Below are 14,649 nucleotides of genomic sequence, written 5' to 3' on the forward strand. Positions count from 1 at the left end.
TAAGCCTCCGACCCTGCCACCCCCTATATCCTTCGGCCCTGCACCCCCTATAGCCCCCGACCCTGCACCCCTATAGCCTCCGGCCCTGCACCCCTATAGCCTCCGACCCTGCACCCCCTATATCCTCGGCCCTGCACCCCCTATAGCCCCGACCCTGACCCCCTATAGCCTCCGGCCCTGCACCCCCCTATAGCCTCCGACCCTGCACCCCCTATAACCTCCGACCCTGCACCCCTATAACCTCCGACCCTGCACCACCTATGCCTCCGCCCGCACCCCCTATATCCTCCGGCCCTGCACCCCCTATAGCCTCCGACCCTGCACCCCATAGCCTCCGCCCTGCCCCCCTATAGCCTCCGACCCTGCACCCCCTATATCCTCCGACCCTGTACGCCCTATAGCCGCCCGACGCCTGTACGCCTATAGCCCCGACCCTGTACGCCCTATAGCCCCGACCCTGCACGCCCTATAGCCCCCGACCCTGCACGCCCTATACCCCCGACCCTGCACGCCCTATAGCCCCCGACCCTGCACGCCTATAGCCCGCCCAGCTAGCCCCCGACCCTGCACGCCCTATAGCCCCCGACCCTGCACCCCTATAGCCCCCGACCCTGCACGCCTCTAGCCCCCTGACCCCTGCACGCCCTATAGCCCCCGACCCTGCACGCCCTATAGCCCCCGACCTGGTACGCCCTATAGCCCCCGACCTGTACGCCCTAATAGCCCCGACCTGACGCCCTATAGCCCCCGACCCTGCACGCCGTATAGCCCCCGACCCTGCACGCCCTATAGCCCCCGCCCTGCACGCCCCTATAGCCCCGACCCTGCACGCCCTATAGCCCCCGACCCTGCACGCCCTATAGCCCCCGACCCTGCACCCCTATAGCCCGCCCTGCACCATGCCCACGACCCTGCACGCCCTATAGCCCCCGACCCTGCACGCCCTATAGCCCCCGACCCTGCACGCTATAGCCCCGACCCTGCACGACCTAAGCCCCCGACCCTGCACGACCTATAGCCCCCGACCCTGTACGACCTATAGCCCCCGCCCTTACGACCTATAGCCCCCGACCTGTACCCCCGACCCTGTATCCCCTATAGCCCCCGACCCTGTAAGCCCTATAGCCCCCGACCCTGTACCCCCTATAGCCCCCGACCCTGTACCGCCCTGTACCCCCCGACCCTGTACCCCTATAGCCCCCGACCTGTAAGCCCTATACCCCCGACCCTGTACCCTATAGCCCCCGACCCTGTAAGCCCTATAGCCCCCGACCCTGTACGCCCTATAGCCCCCGACCCTGTCCCCCTATAGCCCCCGACCTGTACCCCTATAGCCCCCGAACCTGTACGACCTATAGCCCCCGACCCCGCCCCGACCCTGTATCCCCTATAAGCCCCCGACCCTGTAAGCCCTATAGCCCCCGACCCTGTACCCTATAGCCCCCGACCCTGTACGCCCTGTACCCCCCGACCCTGTACCCCCTATAGCCCCCGGACTGTAAGCCTATAGCCCCGACCCTGTACCCCCTATAGCCCCCAACCTGTACGCGCTATAGCCCCGACTGTACGCGCTATAGCCCCCGAACCTGTACGCGCTATACGCCCCGACCCGTACCCCCTATAGCCCCCGACCCGGTACCCCCTATAGCCCCCAACCCTGTACCCCCCAACCCTGTACCCCCTATAGCCCCAACCCTGTACCCCCTATAGCCCCGACCCTTTACCCCCTATCCTGTACCCCCATAGCCCCCGACCCTGTACGCCCTATATCCTGACCCTGTACCCCCTATAGCCCCCGACCCTGTACCCCCTATAGCCCCCGACCCTGTACCCCCTATACACGCTTCCCTGCCCCGACCCTGGACCCCTATAGCCCCGACCCTGTACCCCCTATAGGCCCCCTCCTGCAAAGGCAAAGCCAGTGTCTCTTGGACAACAGCTCCTCCGCACTTTATTGGCTAATACTTCTGAAGGTCACACATCAGTGGAGGGAGGGGAGAGAGAGAGAGAGGAGAGACGCAGGCTGGGTTCCAGGGAGAGGGGCAGGCTGGTTCCAGGGAGAGGTAGCAGAGAGAGAGAGGTATAGAGAGAGATGCAGGCTGGTTCCAAGGAGAGAGAGGTATAGAGAGAGATGCAGGCTGGGTTCCAATGAGAGAGAGGTATAAGAGAGAGCAGAGCTGGTTCAATGAGAGAGAGTATGAAGAGAGATGCAGGCTGGGTTCCAGGAGAGGCAGGGAGAGGTATGGATAGAGAGGCAGGCTGGTTCCAAGGAGAGAGAGGTAAAGAGAGATGCAGCTGGGTTCCAATGAGAGAGAGGTATAAAGAGAGATGCAGGCGGGGGGCTTGTGGGAGGAATATACCAAAAAAAGGGGGAAAGAAATGAGAGTGCAGGGCCAGGGAAGGGCAGGGTATAGAGAGAGGTAGTAGAGAGAGATATAGAGAGAGGCAGGCTGGGTTCCAGGAAGGGAGAGAGACGGCATAGAGAGAGATGCAGGCTGTGGTTCCAAGGAGAGAGAGGTTATAAAGAGAGATGCAGGCTGGGTTCCAAGGAGAGAGAGGTATAAAAGAAGAGCAGGCTGGGTTCACAGGAGAGAGAGGTATAAAGAGAGATGCAGGCTGGGTTCCAAGGAGAGAGAGGTATAAAGAGAGATGCAGGCTGGGTTCCAGGGAGAGGGAGGCAGGGCGAGTATAAGAGAGGCAGGCTAGGTTCCAGGAGAGAGAGGCAGGGCGAGGTATAGAGAGAGCAGGCTGGGTTCCAGGGAGACGGAGAGAGGCATAGAGAGAGATGCAGGCTGGGTTCCAGGGAGAGGGAGAGAGAGGCATAGAGAGAGTACAGGCTGGGTTCCAGGGGAGAGGAGAGAAGAGGCATAGAGAGAGATGCAGGCGGCAGGCTGGGTTCCAGGGAGAGGGAGCGAGAGACAGGGCGAGAGGTATAAAGAGGCAGGGAGAGGTATAGAGAGAGATGCAGGCTGGGTTCCAGGGAGAGGGAGAGAGAGGCAGGGAGAGGTATAGAGAGAGATGCAGGCTGGGTTCCAGGGAGAGGGAGTGAGAGGCAGGCTGAGTTCCAGGAAAAATAAAAAAAGCCGGCCCGGTCGTTATGTAACCATCACCCCAGAGCTGGCAGCGGCCCAGGAATCGTGCAACTTGCAGGCAGGGAAAACTAGGACACAGCAGCACACGCACACACCTTCCTAGATATACCGTCACAGTGCCCCCTACTGACATCCTGGGGAAAGCCCAGACCTCACGTAGAATGAGGAAGACACTGAAAAGGTAGAGAATGGAGAGAAAGGAAAACTTAAAATCAGGAAATTGCGAAAAGAAGAGAAGGTAAATAAATGGCACACATATGAGAAGCCAACATTACTGGTCCAAAATTCATGTTATAGGTCAAACAGACAGTATCAGAAGTTATATTATACTCTCCTCTTATGACAGCAGGTAGCCTAGCGTTTAGAGCGTTGGGCCAGTACCTGAAAGGTTGCTGGTTCAAATACCCGAGTAGTCAAGGTGAAAAATCTGTTGATTTGTGTCGTTGAACAAGGCACTTAACTCTAATTTTCTCCAGGAGCGCCGTACTACTATGGCTGATCCTGTAAAACAACATTTCACTGCACAGTTCTTCCTGACTAGGAATACTCCTGGTCCTGTTGCAGTAGCATTGACTAAAGCTCCTCCTGAAAGCTCCCTTCATCCTTCTGGTGAAATAGGGAGGGATGTTCCTAAAGGAACCATGTACACACATTCCACAGCCCTTTTGAAGGCCCTTTAAAAAATACATTAAAACAAGTCAACCTACTGTCGTGAGTTAGAATAGTAGAACACACAAGGTGCAACTTCAAAATGTGGTGGCGCACCAGCAGTTTCTCTCTTATGTCAGTCACTGATAGTCACTCAATCAGCCCATGTCAGCAAAACATTTATCTAAAATTAGTAATCATGGTTGAATTAAAAGAGTGGGGGGCCCCTCCATTGGTTTTGTTAGTCAGTCCCACTCAGATATCACATTAAAAACTGCAAACATTTCTCTCCACCGTATGGCAAAATGTGTAGAATTGCAGGACATTTGTATAAATGCATAAAATGTGTTATAATATGGCAAAATCTTTTCTCTGCCCCATGGCAAAATGTGTAGAATTGCCGCAAACTTGCTTTAAAACTGCAACGTGTTCTCTAAAATGTGTATAATTGCACAAATTGCATGTGGGTACGCAGACTCGTGAGCAACTGAGGACCCTCATGATAAGTTCAGATTTTTTGTGGCCTCCACCGCCATCAAAATGTGCCTTAGAGAGACTGGGTATGTCCAAACACACCGACAGCCTGCCCTACCAGCATGGGACTCTGGAACAGCATAACACTATTGGCTAATGCACACACACACTTAGCTTTACTTACTGAATGGGAGGGTGAGAGAGAGCGGGTGAGAGAAAAAGCAAACCAGAACTACCACTACAAGCCCAGGCGTACTACCTACAGACACGCATCACCACCACATACAGACACAACCACAGACCTACATTTAAGAGGAAAAGGCAAATTGACAGAACAAGTGAAAGAGGGAGCGAGAAGTAGAAGAAAAAGAGGAACAACCTCCGGCATATCCATCTCATCATTAAAGGACCTGAGCTGAAAGAGAAGAGAGGAGGGTTAGATTGGTTAGCATAGGGAGGACACAGGCTGCTGCTGTACCATTGTGAACACCACAACATAAGGGAACATATATCAACTTTATTCAGACAACAGATAAATACGGTCTTCAAAGCACTCATGTCATGTGTATCTTAGCAAACATGTAATACTTTAGAAAATACACCCTTTCCTCTGGTCAAAAAAAAATATCCCAATGCCCCAGGGCAGTGATTGGGGACATTGCCCTGTGTAGGGTGCTGCCTTTCGGGATGGGACGTTAAACAGGTGTCCTGACTCTCTGTGGTCACTAAAGATCTAGTAGAGGCCCTCATACCATCACGGTCATCTAATCATCACCAGCTTCCCTGTAACTATTCCCCAGGTCGTTGCTGTGCATGAGAATGTGTTCTGTCAACTTACCTGGTAAAATAAGGGTTCAATTAATAAAAAAATAATACTATTTGACGAGTCAAATAAGCTTGTGGACCTGGATAGGACTGCAATTCACTTAACACTTTCATTACTTTTTTACACAGTTATTACACAGTTATTATCACTCCTATTTCATATGTCACAGCGATTCACCGATACATATGCTATGATGCTGGTGCTAAGCTGACATATGGAATTGTTTCAAGATTGTCATACTATGTATGATTTTTTGGACCCCTATTAGGTATAAAATAAATGTTTTGATAAAATATTGATTTTGGCTGTTACTACTAAAGCCCATATACACGCATTGCATAACAGTCATAAAAGGCAAAAAGGAGAGTCAAAAAATGTATCATAAAAAAATTGGTTTTGAAGTGTCCTAAATCTAGGAATTATACTAAGGAAATATATATAGAGAGAGTACCAGTCAAAAGTTTGGACACACCTACTCATTCAAGGGTTTTTCTTTATTTTCACTATTTTCTACATTGTAGAATAATAGTGAAGACATCAAAACTATGAAATAACACACATGGAATCATGTAGTAACCAAAAAAGTGATTAACAAATCAAAATATATTTTAGATTCTTCAAAGTAGCCACCCTTTGCCTTGATGACAGCTCTGCACACTCTTGGCATTCTCTCAACCAGCTGCATATGGAATGCTTTTCCAACAGTCTTGAAGGAGTTCCTACATATGCTGAACAGCTTTGTCTTCACTCTGTGGTCCAACTCATCCCAAACCATATCAATTGGGTTGAGGTCGGGTGATTGTGGAGGCCAGGTCATCTGACGCAACACTCCATCACTCTCCTTCTTGGTCAAATAGCCCTTACACAGCCTGGAGGTGTGTTGGGTCATTGTCCTGTTGAAAAACAAATGATAGTGGGACTAAGCGCAAACCAGATGGGATATCACTGCAGAATGCTGTGGTAGCCATGCTGGTTAAGTGTGCCTTGAATTCTAAATAAATCACTGACATTATCACCAGCAAGGCACCCCCACACCTCCTCCTCCATGCTTCACGGTGGGAACCACACATGCGGAGATCATTCGTTCACCTACTCTGCGTCTCACAAAGACTTGGCGTTTGGAACCAAACATATCAAATTTGGACTCATCAGACCAAAGGACAGATTTCCACTTGTCTAATGTCCATTGCTCGTGTTTCTTGGCCAAAGAAAGTCTCCTCTTCTTATTGGTGTCCTTTAGTAGTGGTTTCTTTGCAGCAATTCTAACATGAAGGCCTGATTTACGCAGTCTCCTCTGAACAGTTGATGTTGAGATGTGTCTGTTACTTTTTATTTGGGCTGCAATCGGAGGTGCAGTTAACTCTAATGAACTTATCCTCTGCAGCAGAGGTAACTCTGGGTCCTCCTTTCCTGTGGCGGTCCTCATGAGAGCCAGTTTCATCATAGCGCTTGATGGTTTTGGAACTGCACTTGAAGAAATTTTCTTGAGTTCTTGAAATTTTCCCGGATTGACTGACCATCATCTCTTAAAGTAATGATTCTCTGTTTATTTGAGCTGTTCTTGACATAATATGGACTTGGTCTTTAACCAAATAGGGCCATCTTCTTTATAACACCCCTACCTTGTTACAACACAACTGATTGGCTCAAATGCATTAAGGAAAGAAATTTCACAAATTAACAAGGAACACCTGTTAATTGAAATGCATTCCAGGTGGCTACCTCATGAAGCTGGTTGAGAGAATGCCAAGAGTGTGCAAAGCTGTCATCAAGGCAAAGGGTGGCTACAGTGAAGAACCTGAAATGTAAAATATATTTTGATTTGCTTAACACTTTTTGGGTTACTACATGATTCTATATGTGTTATTTCATAGTGTTGATGTCTTCACTATTATTCTACAATGTAGAAAAAAGTAAAAATAAAGAAAAATCCTTGAATGAGTAGGTGTCCAAACTTTTGACTGGTTCTGTATATATTTTTTAACACATATTTAACCTCTTTTTTTGGGTAGGCACAAAACTAACTTCATTACTTCAATTCGTTTTTTTTTATACCAGTACCGGGTACCTTCAGACGAGTCCCGTGACACTTGTGGGGGTCGTATAGCAAAATGGAGAACACCATCGTGAGAATCTCCCCTTTCCACAGCGGGGCCCCATTAGTTTGTAGCCCAAACGGTTCGGACACTACTAAACAGAAATTGGCACATCGACTGTACTGACTTCAGACGAGTCTCCTAACATTTGTGGGGGTCAAAGAGCAAAACGGACAACACCATCGTGTTCGGTCAAACCGTTCGGACGCTACAGACATTTTCGTTAGAAAACCTATTATAGGGATGTCCCATGGTCTGACAAACCCCGCTCTAGCTCTGCCACCTTTCACTGCAGATGCGGAAGTGCAACACCGGCGGATGTTTTTAAAATTATTTTGTTATGTAACTTAGATTGACGCACCGGTGTGTCTAACGACTCTAGTGGGATTGAAAGGGATGTACAAATAGCTAGCGAGCTAGTTATTTTCATGAACTGAAATTTGATTTCAATAGGAACACAAGTGGCTGCCTAGCTATTATTGAAAATAACTGCAGTTTCTGCTGGTCATTGTTTTCAGGCTGTTTCAGGCATTGGTGCTAACTAGGTAATCAAGCTAACGTTAGCTAGCTACCCCAGAAGATGCTAATAACATCTGTATCTAACATTTTTGATCCTGCTCGTTTGATCCTGATCTTATTTCAAATGCTCACACAGACGTTTTCCATTCGGTCAAAGAAATAATGCGTTATTACCAAAGCAGTATTGTAAACATATTTTTTTACAGCAGCTTGGACAGTGCTACTGATCATAGTGGTGGTGCTTGGCTTGCACAGCCTATATCAATTAGCGATAGCATTGTAGCCAACAACTGCTGCATCCAAAATATTTATTTTACAAAGATCACAATGAAATATAATCTTAGTGACTATTCAAGCAAGAATCAAAACAAACATAATTGTAAGCGTATGAGAAACCAAATTTTTTATTTTGTTTAGAAGTAATACAAATTTTAATCTAGGCTATGTTGACTGGGCGCAGATGGTGTTGGCTTTCTTAATGACGCCAAGAGTCGCACGCATCTGTGTGTCGCATACTGGAAAAGGGTCTATAGAATTTTGTTATTTGTAGTGTCAAATTAAACGCTTATTTGACGCATCAAAGTGTTATTTGACGTGTATATTTTTGACAGGCAAAGACCAAAATGGCATTCCATATTAGAAGGTGTTATACACAGATTGAAAAGTGTTTGGTATAATAGAAGAGGGAAATTCCATCCATTCTGAACCAATAGCTTTTATATGAAGATGGACCATCGGGAGCTACAGTACATCTTCATGCTTGTCCTCACACATGGATGCTTTCATTGGGCCATGCAGGTTAGTTAGTGGCCAGCCAAGTATTCATGAGGTCAGTCTAGCTTGGCCAAGCTGTGTGTGTGTATTCATTATATAGACCCATATAATTCCATATCACATCAGAATAAATAACACACCCAGACATTGGTTGATGAGTATTACAATGTGAGCAAACCTAAAAAGAGGAGGTTAGACACTAGACAGAATTGTTCATCGATCAAACTGTGATTGAAAGAAAGAGATGTTTTTAGATGTTCAGGGCTGCAGTTGGATGTAAGGTAAGATGTGATGTGGCTCGTGGTCTACCTTCTCTCCATATCCTCGGTCTTTGGTCATCATCTCTCGGAGGGTCTGCAGGACTTTGATACACAGCCTCTCCTCATTCTCCTCCAGCAGCTGCTTGGTGTGTTTGATCAGCCTGGGGAGAGACAGGGTCAAAGGTCACCATGGGGTCACTAATCATGGGGTTGAGGTCACAAGAGGATTGACTGGATGGGTGGGTTTGGGGGACACCATGTTGGAGTGGCGGTGTTGTGCACACATTCACATTCATATTTTTGTTATTTAGCAGACACTCCTAACCAGAGCGACTTAACAGTCAGTGCATTCAAATAAGTTCAGTAAGAAAAATGACAGCTTCATTAAATAGTACCTGCGAAACACCAGTTTCAACGTCAACAGTGAACAGGCGACTCGGGGATACTATCCTGCTACAGAGGATAAGTTCATTAATGTTACTAGCCTCAGAAATTGCAGCCCAAATAAATGCCTCAGAGTTCAAGTAACAGACACATCTCAACATCAACTGTTCAGAGGAGACTGTGTGAATCAGGCCTTCATGGTCGAATTGCTGCAAAGAAACCACTATTAAAGGACACCAATAATAAGAAGAGACTTGCTTGGGCCAAGAAACACGAGCAATGGACATTAGACTGCTGGAATCTGTCCTTTGGTCTGATGAGTCCAATTTGGAGATTTTTGTTCCAACCGCCGTGTCTTTGTGAGACGCAGAGTAGGTGAATGGATGATCTCCGCAGGTGTGGTTCCCACCGTGAAGCATGGAGAAGGAGGTGTGATGGTGCTTTACTGATGACACTGTCTGTGATTTATTTAGAATTCAAGGCACACTTAACCAGCATGGCTGCCACAGAATTCTGCAGCAATATGCCATCCCATTTGGTTTGCCCTTTGTGTAACTACCATTTGTTTTTCAATGGGACAATGACCCAACACACCACCAGGCTGTGTAAGGGCTATCTTATCAAGAAGAAAGGTACCATGCATGTAAAATGTGTGTAGAATGTACATGTAAAAAAACAAAACGTTGTAAAAACAAATTTATTTTTGTCCTCCGAAGAGGTGAATGGGCCAAAACAAATCTAAAATAAAAAGTTTTGTAGGAAAAAACTAATCACATATCACAGTCATTGCAAGTAGAACCTTATTCATTTTGTTTATATTCACTTTTGATTGGACTTTTCTATTCAGGTGATGTCAGGTGAAAATAGAAATTCACGCAGACACATGATAAATAACAGGTTCACTCTTCCCACGACCAATAATCTTATCCACAAATGTTCTCTTTGTGAAGGCCTTGGCCTCACACAACTGTGTCACCAAATATAGGCAATGCATCGTATGTAATGACTGAGGTATAAAAATGACCCCCAGACAGTGTTGTCAGAATGAGGGCTTCTGTAGTTCTACTGGTGTTGCTGCTGACAGTGATTAAACAATAATGACCAAATGGAATGAATGCAATCTCTCTTCTTCGATGCTGTATTCACAGACAGACCATAGGTGGCATGACACTACATTGATCTACCCCAAAGTCATCACAAACATCAGCAAGGTTTAGAACCAAGTTACAGGTACAATGTACTGTGCATGTATTTAAACCATTGGATGACAAAATAAAAAATACAAAAATGTACACGTAACATACTGTATGTTTTTTCCTGATAGAGGTCTCTTTACAGCACTAGTGAGAGGAGTCTACTACTTCAGATACACGGTCTGTGGTCAACTGAATTAAACAGGTTTGGGTGTAGGCTTGTTGAACAATGGCCAGTGAGCTGTATACAGTTGTGGCCAAAAGTTTTGAGAATGTCAAAAATATTAATTTCCACAAAGTTTGCTGCTTCAGTGTCTTTAGATATTTTTGTCAGATGTTACTATGGAATACTGAAGTATAATTACAAGCATTTCATAAGTGTCAAAGGCTTTTATTGATAATTACATGAAGTTGATGCAAAGAGTCAATATTTGCAGTGTTGACCCTTCTTTTTCAAAACCTCTGCAATCCGCCCTGGCATGCTGTCAATTAACTTCTGGGCCACATCCTGACTGATAGTAGCCCATTCTTGCATAATCAATGCTTGGAGTTTGTTAGAATTTGTGGGGTTTTGTTTGTCCACACACCTCTTGAGGGTTGACCACAAATTCTCAATGGGATTAAGGTCTGGGGAGTTTCCTGGCCATGGACCCAAAATATCGATGTTTTGTTCCCCGAGCCTCTTAGTTATCACTTTTGCCTTATGGCAAGGTGCTCCATCATGCTGGAAAAGGCATTGTTCGTCACCAAACTGTTCCTGGATGGTTGGGAGAAGTCGCTCTCGGAGGATGTGTTGGTACCATTCTTTATTCATGGCTGTGTTCTTAGGCAAAATTGTGAGTGAGCCCACTCCCTTGCCTGAGAAACAATCCCACACATGAATGGTCTCAGGATGCTTTACTGTTGGCATGACACAGGACTGATGGTAGCGCTCACCTTGTCTTCTCCGGACAAGCTTTTTTCTGGCTGCCCCAAACAATCGGAAAGGGGATTCATCAGAGAAAATGACTTTACCCCAGTCCTCAGCAGTCCGATCCCTGTACCTTTTGCAGAATATCAGTCTGTCTCTGATGTTTTTCCTGGAGAGAAGTGGCTTCTTTGCTGCCCTTCTTGACACCAGGCCATCCTCCATCCTCACTGTGCGTGCAGATGCACTCACACCTGCCTGCTGCCATTCCTGAGCAAGCTCTGTACCGGTGGTGCCCCGATCCCGCAGCTGAATCAACTTTAGGAGACGGTCCTGGCGGTTGCTGGACTTTCTTGGGCGCCCTGAAGCCTATTTCACAACAATTGAACAACTCTCCTTGAAGTTCTTGATGATCCGATAAATTGTTGATTTAGGTGCAATCTTACTGGCAGCAATATCCTTGCCTGTGAAGCCCTTTTTGTGCAAAGCAATGATGACGGCACGTGTTTCCTTGCAGGTAACCATGGTTGACAGAGGAAGAACAATGATTTCAAGCACCACACTCCTTTTGAAGCTTCCAGTCTGTTATTCGAACTCAATCAGCATGACAGAGTGATCTCCAGCCTTGTCCTCGTCAACACTCATATCTGTGCTGACGAGAGAATCACTGACATGTCAGCTGGTCATATTGTGGCAGGGCTGAAATGCAGTGGAAATGTTTTTGGGGGGATTCAGTTCATTTGCATGGCAAAGAGGGACTTTGCAATTAATTGCAATTCATCTGATCACTCTTCATAACATTATGGAGTATATGCAAATTGCCATCATACAAACTGAGGCAGCAGACTTTGTGAAAATTAATATTTGTGTCATTCTCAAAACTTTTGGCCATGACTGTACACTGCTGAAGTTAATACTGATGGAGTCAGAATCTAATGCAGCAATCCTCCTGGAGTTAGAGTTGGGAGATGTGGTCTACATCCCGCTTCCATAAATCTACCAGATCTATCTATTCATATGGTCGTAACACCTTCAGTGGCTTCCTGCTCTTCAAATCAAATCAAATGTATTTATATAGCCCTTCTTACATCTGCTGATATCTCAAAGTGCTGTACATAAACCCAGCCTAAAACCGCAAACAGCAAGCAACGCAGGTGTAGAAGCACGGTGGCTAGGAAAAACTCCCTAGAAAGGCCAAAACCTAGGAAGAAACCTAGAGAGGAACCAGGCTATGAGGGGTGGCCAGTCCTCTTCTGGCTGTGCCGGGTGGAGATTATAACAGAACATGGCCAAGATGTTCAAATGTTCATAAATGACCAGCATGGTCAAATAATAATAATCCCAGTAGTTGTCGAAGGTGCAACAAGTCAGCACCTCAGGAGTAAATGTCATTTGGCTTTTCATAGCCGATCATTCAGAGTATCTATACCACTTCTGCTGTCTCTAGAGAGTTGAAAACAGCTGGTCTGGAACAGGTAACACGTCCGGTGAACAGGTCAGGGTTCCATAGCCGCAGGCAGAACAGTTGAAACTGGAGCAGCAGCTTCACCGTGCAAGTTATGTTATCATGTTGAACAGAGCTGAAGGAAGTGCTTGGATGAATTCCTCCAACCAATAAATACATTCATCAAGAATTGGCAATGTGCCTTTCTTTAATTTGGTTTTCAATATTATTGTTTTTTTTTAACCATATGTCCATTTAATATCCCAGGCACTGTATACTTTGTTTAGGGTTGGGGTGGGATTGTTAATGTAAACACACGTACTTGCAGATGAATCCGCCACTCTCACACTTCCTGCGGGAGTCTGTGTTCTCAGGAAAGAGCAGCTCTGGCCGATGCAGCACATCCACTAGGACAGACAGCTCAGCCTGGACCAACGGACGCAGACGGTCCTCTAGAGCTGACACTATGTCCTACGGGGGGGYGGGGGGGGGGGGGGGYAYSGGYGGGAGAMAGGGGGGGAGGAGGTTAAGACAGAGACACGTAAACCATACAGATGGATGAGTTTAAAAGGACGGACTCACAAACACAGTGTACCCACCTGCAGTCTCTCAATGATGTTCCTGTAGTCTCGCGAAGCGGTCAGTACCGAGTCTCTGCGGGCAGCATTGCGGGCAGACATTCTCCAGGACATTGCTGTCTTCTGGACGATGTTGTTGGACTTCACAAACAGGTTGTTCACCTGGCTGTCCAGATCCACCGGGATGGCGATGGCTCGCCCTTTAGCTGTCACACACCAAGAAAGCCAAATAATGTGTGTGTAGAGGTCTTACAGACAGTATGATACAACACTCATCTTTATAGTACATCCCAATCATAATACCACTGCCTCATCAGGGGATTTGACTAACAAAACAACAAATTACTAACATCAAGTTGGATTTCTTTGAAAACATACATAAATAAAGTGTTATATAGCATGTCAAATCTATACATACACCAGAGTAGTTCATAGAACTACTTATTATTTTGAGTTGTCTTTGTTAGTTGATGATATAATCAGTGTTGGGGGTTAGTGTTAGGAATGTGTTGTCCTCCTTACCCACGTCAGACAGCACCTTGATACAGCTCTCCACTGAGCCCTTCTGAACTGGGACCAGCCAGTTACAGTGATACACTCTGAACACTGCCTGTAACTGCTGAACAAACACAGGCTGTCTGGTCTGGGGACAGGGAGAAGGTAGAGGGAGAATAATAATAATAAGTTATAACATAGATCAACTATACGGAACAAAAATATAAACGCAACGTGTAAAGTGTTGGTCCCATGTATCATGATTTGTATCATGAAGCACAAAAAGCGTACTTTTCTCAAATGTTATGCACAAATTTGTTTACATCCCTGTTAATGAGCATTTCTCCTTAGCCAAAATAATCCATCCACCTGACAGGGGTGGCATATCAAGAAGCTGATTAAACAGCATGATCATTACACATGTGCTGGGGACAATAAAAGGCCACTAAAATGTGCAGTTTTGTCACACAAATCCATGCCACAGATGTCTCAAGTTTTGAGGGAGCGTGCAATTGGCATGCTGACTGCAGGAATGTCCACCAGAGCTGTTGCCAGAGAACTGAATGTACATTTTTCTACCATAAGCAACCTCTAAAGTCATTTTAGAGAATTTGGCAGTACTTCCAACTGGTCTCACAACCGCAGACCATCTGTGACCACGCCCAGGACCTCCACATCCGGCTTCTTCACCTGCAGGATCATTTGAGACCAGCCACCCGGATAGCTGTTGAACCTGTGGGTTTGCACAAGCAAAAAAGTTCTGCACAAACTGCCAGAAACCATCTCAGGGAAGCTCATCTGCTTGCTCGTCGTCCTCACCAGGGTCTTGACGTTGTAACTGACTGCAGTGGGCAAATGCTCACCTTCGATGGCCACTGGCACGCTGCAGAAGTGTGCTCTTCACGGATGAATACCGGATTCAAATGCACCGGGCAGATGGTATGGTGTCGTGTGGGCGA

General features: G+C 46.6%; 1 protein-coding gene across 4 annotated transcripts in view; it reads right to left on the reverse strand.

The window, feature by feature from the left end:
• The window catches only part of LOC111970151 (inositol 1,4,5-trisphosphate-gated calcium channel ITPR1), a 162,948-nt gene that overhangs the window by 75,385 nt on the left and 72,914 nt on the right, over positions 1–14,649 (reverse strand). For 3 of the 4 annotated variants that reach the window (XM_023996692.2, XM_023996691.2, XM_023996690.2), the window contains exons 35-39: positions 13,718–13,838; positions 13,217–13,401; positions 12,940–13,088; positions 8,739–8,850; positions 4,594–4,629 (exon numbers count right to left, since the gene is read on the reverse strand). In XM_023996692.2, coding sequence (XP_023852460.1) covers positions 4,594–4,629; positions 8,739–8,850; positions 12,940–13,088; positions 13,217–13,401; positions 13,718–13,838 — 603 coding nt within the window. The remainder of the gene's footprint in view (positions 1–4,593; positions 4,630–8,738; positions 8,851–12,939; positions 13,089–13,216; positions 13,402–13,717; positions 13,839–14,649) is intronic. The other variant, XM_023996693.2, reaches the window with a different exon arrangement.

This window comes from Salvelinus sp. IW2-2015, linkage group LG11 (assembly GCF_002910315.2).
Source record: "Salvelinus sp. IW2-2015 linkage group LG11, ASM291031v2, whole genome shotgun sequence".
In the NCBI taxonomy this organism is placed as follows: domain Eukaryota; kingdom Metazoa; phylum Chordata; class Actinopteri; order Salmoniformes; family Salmonidae; genus Salvelinus; species Salvelinus sp. IW2-2015.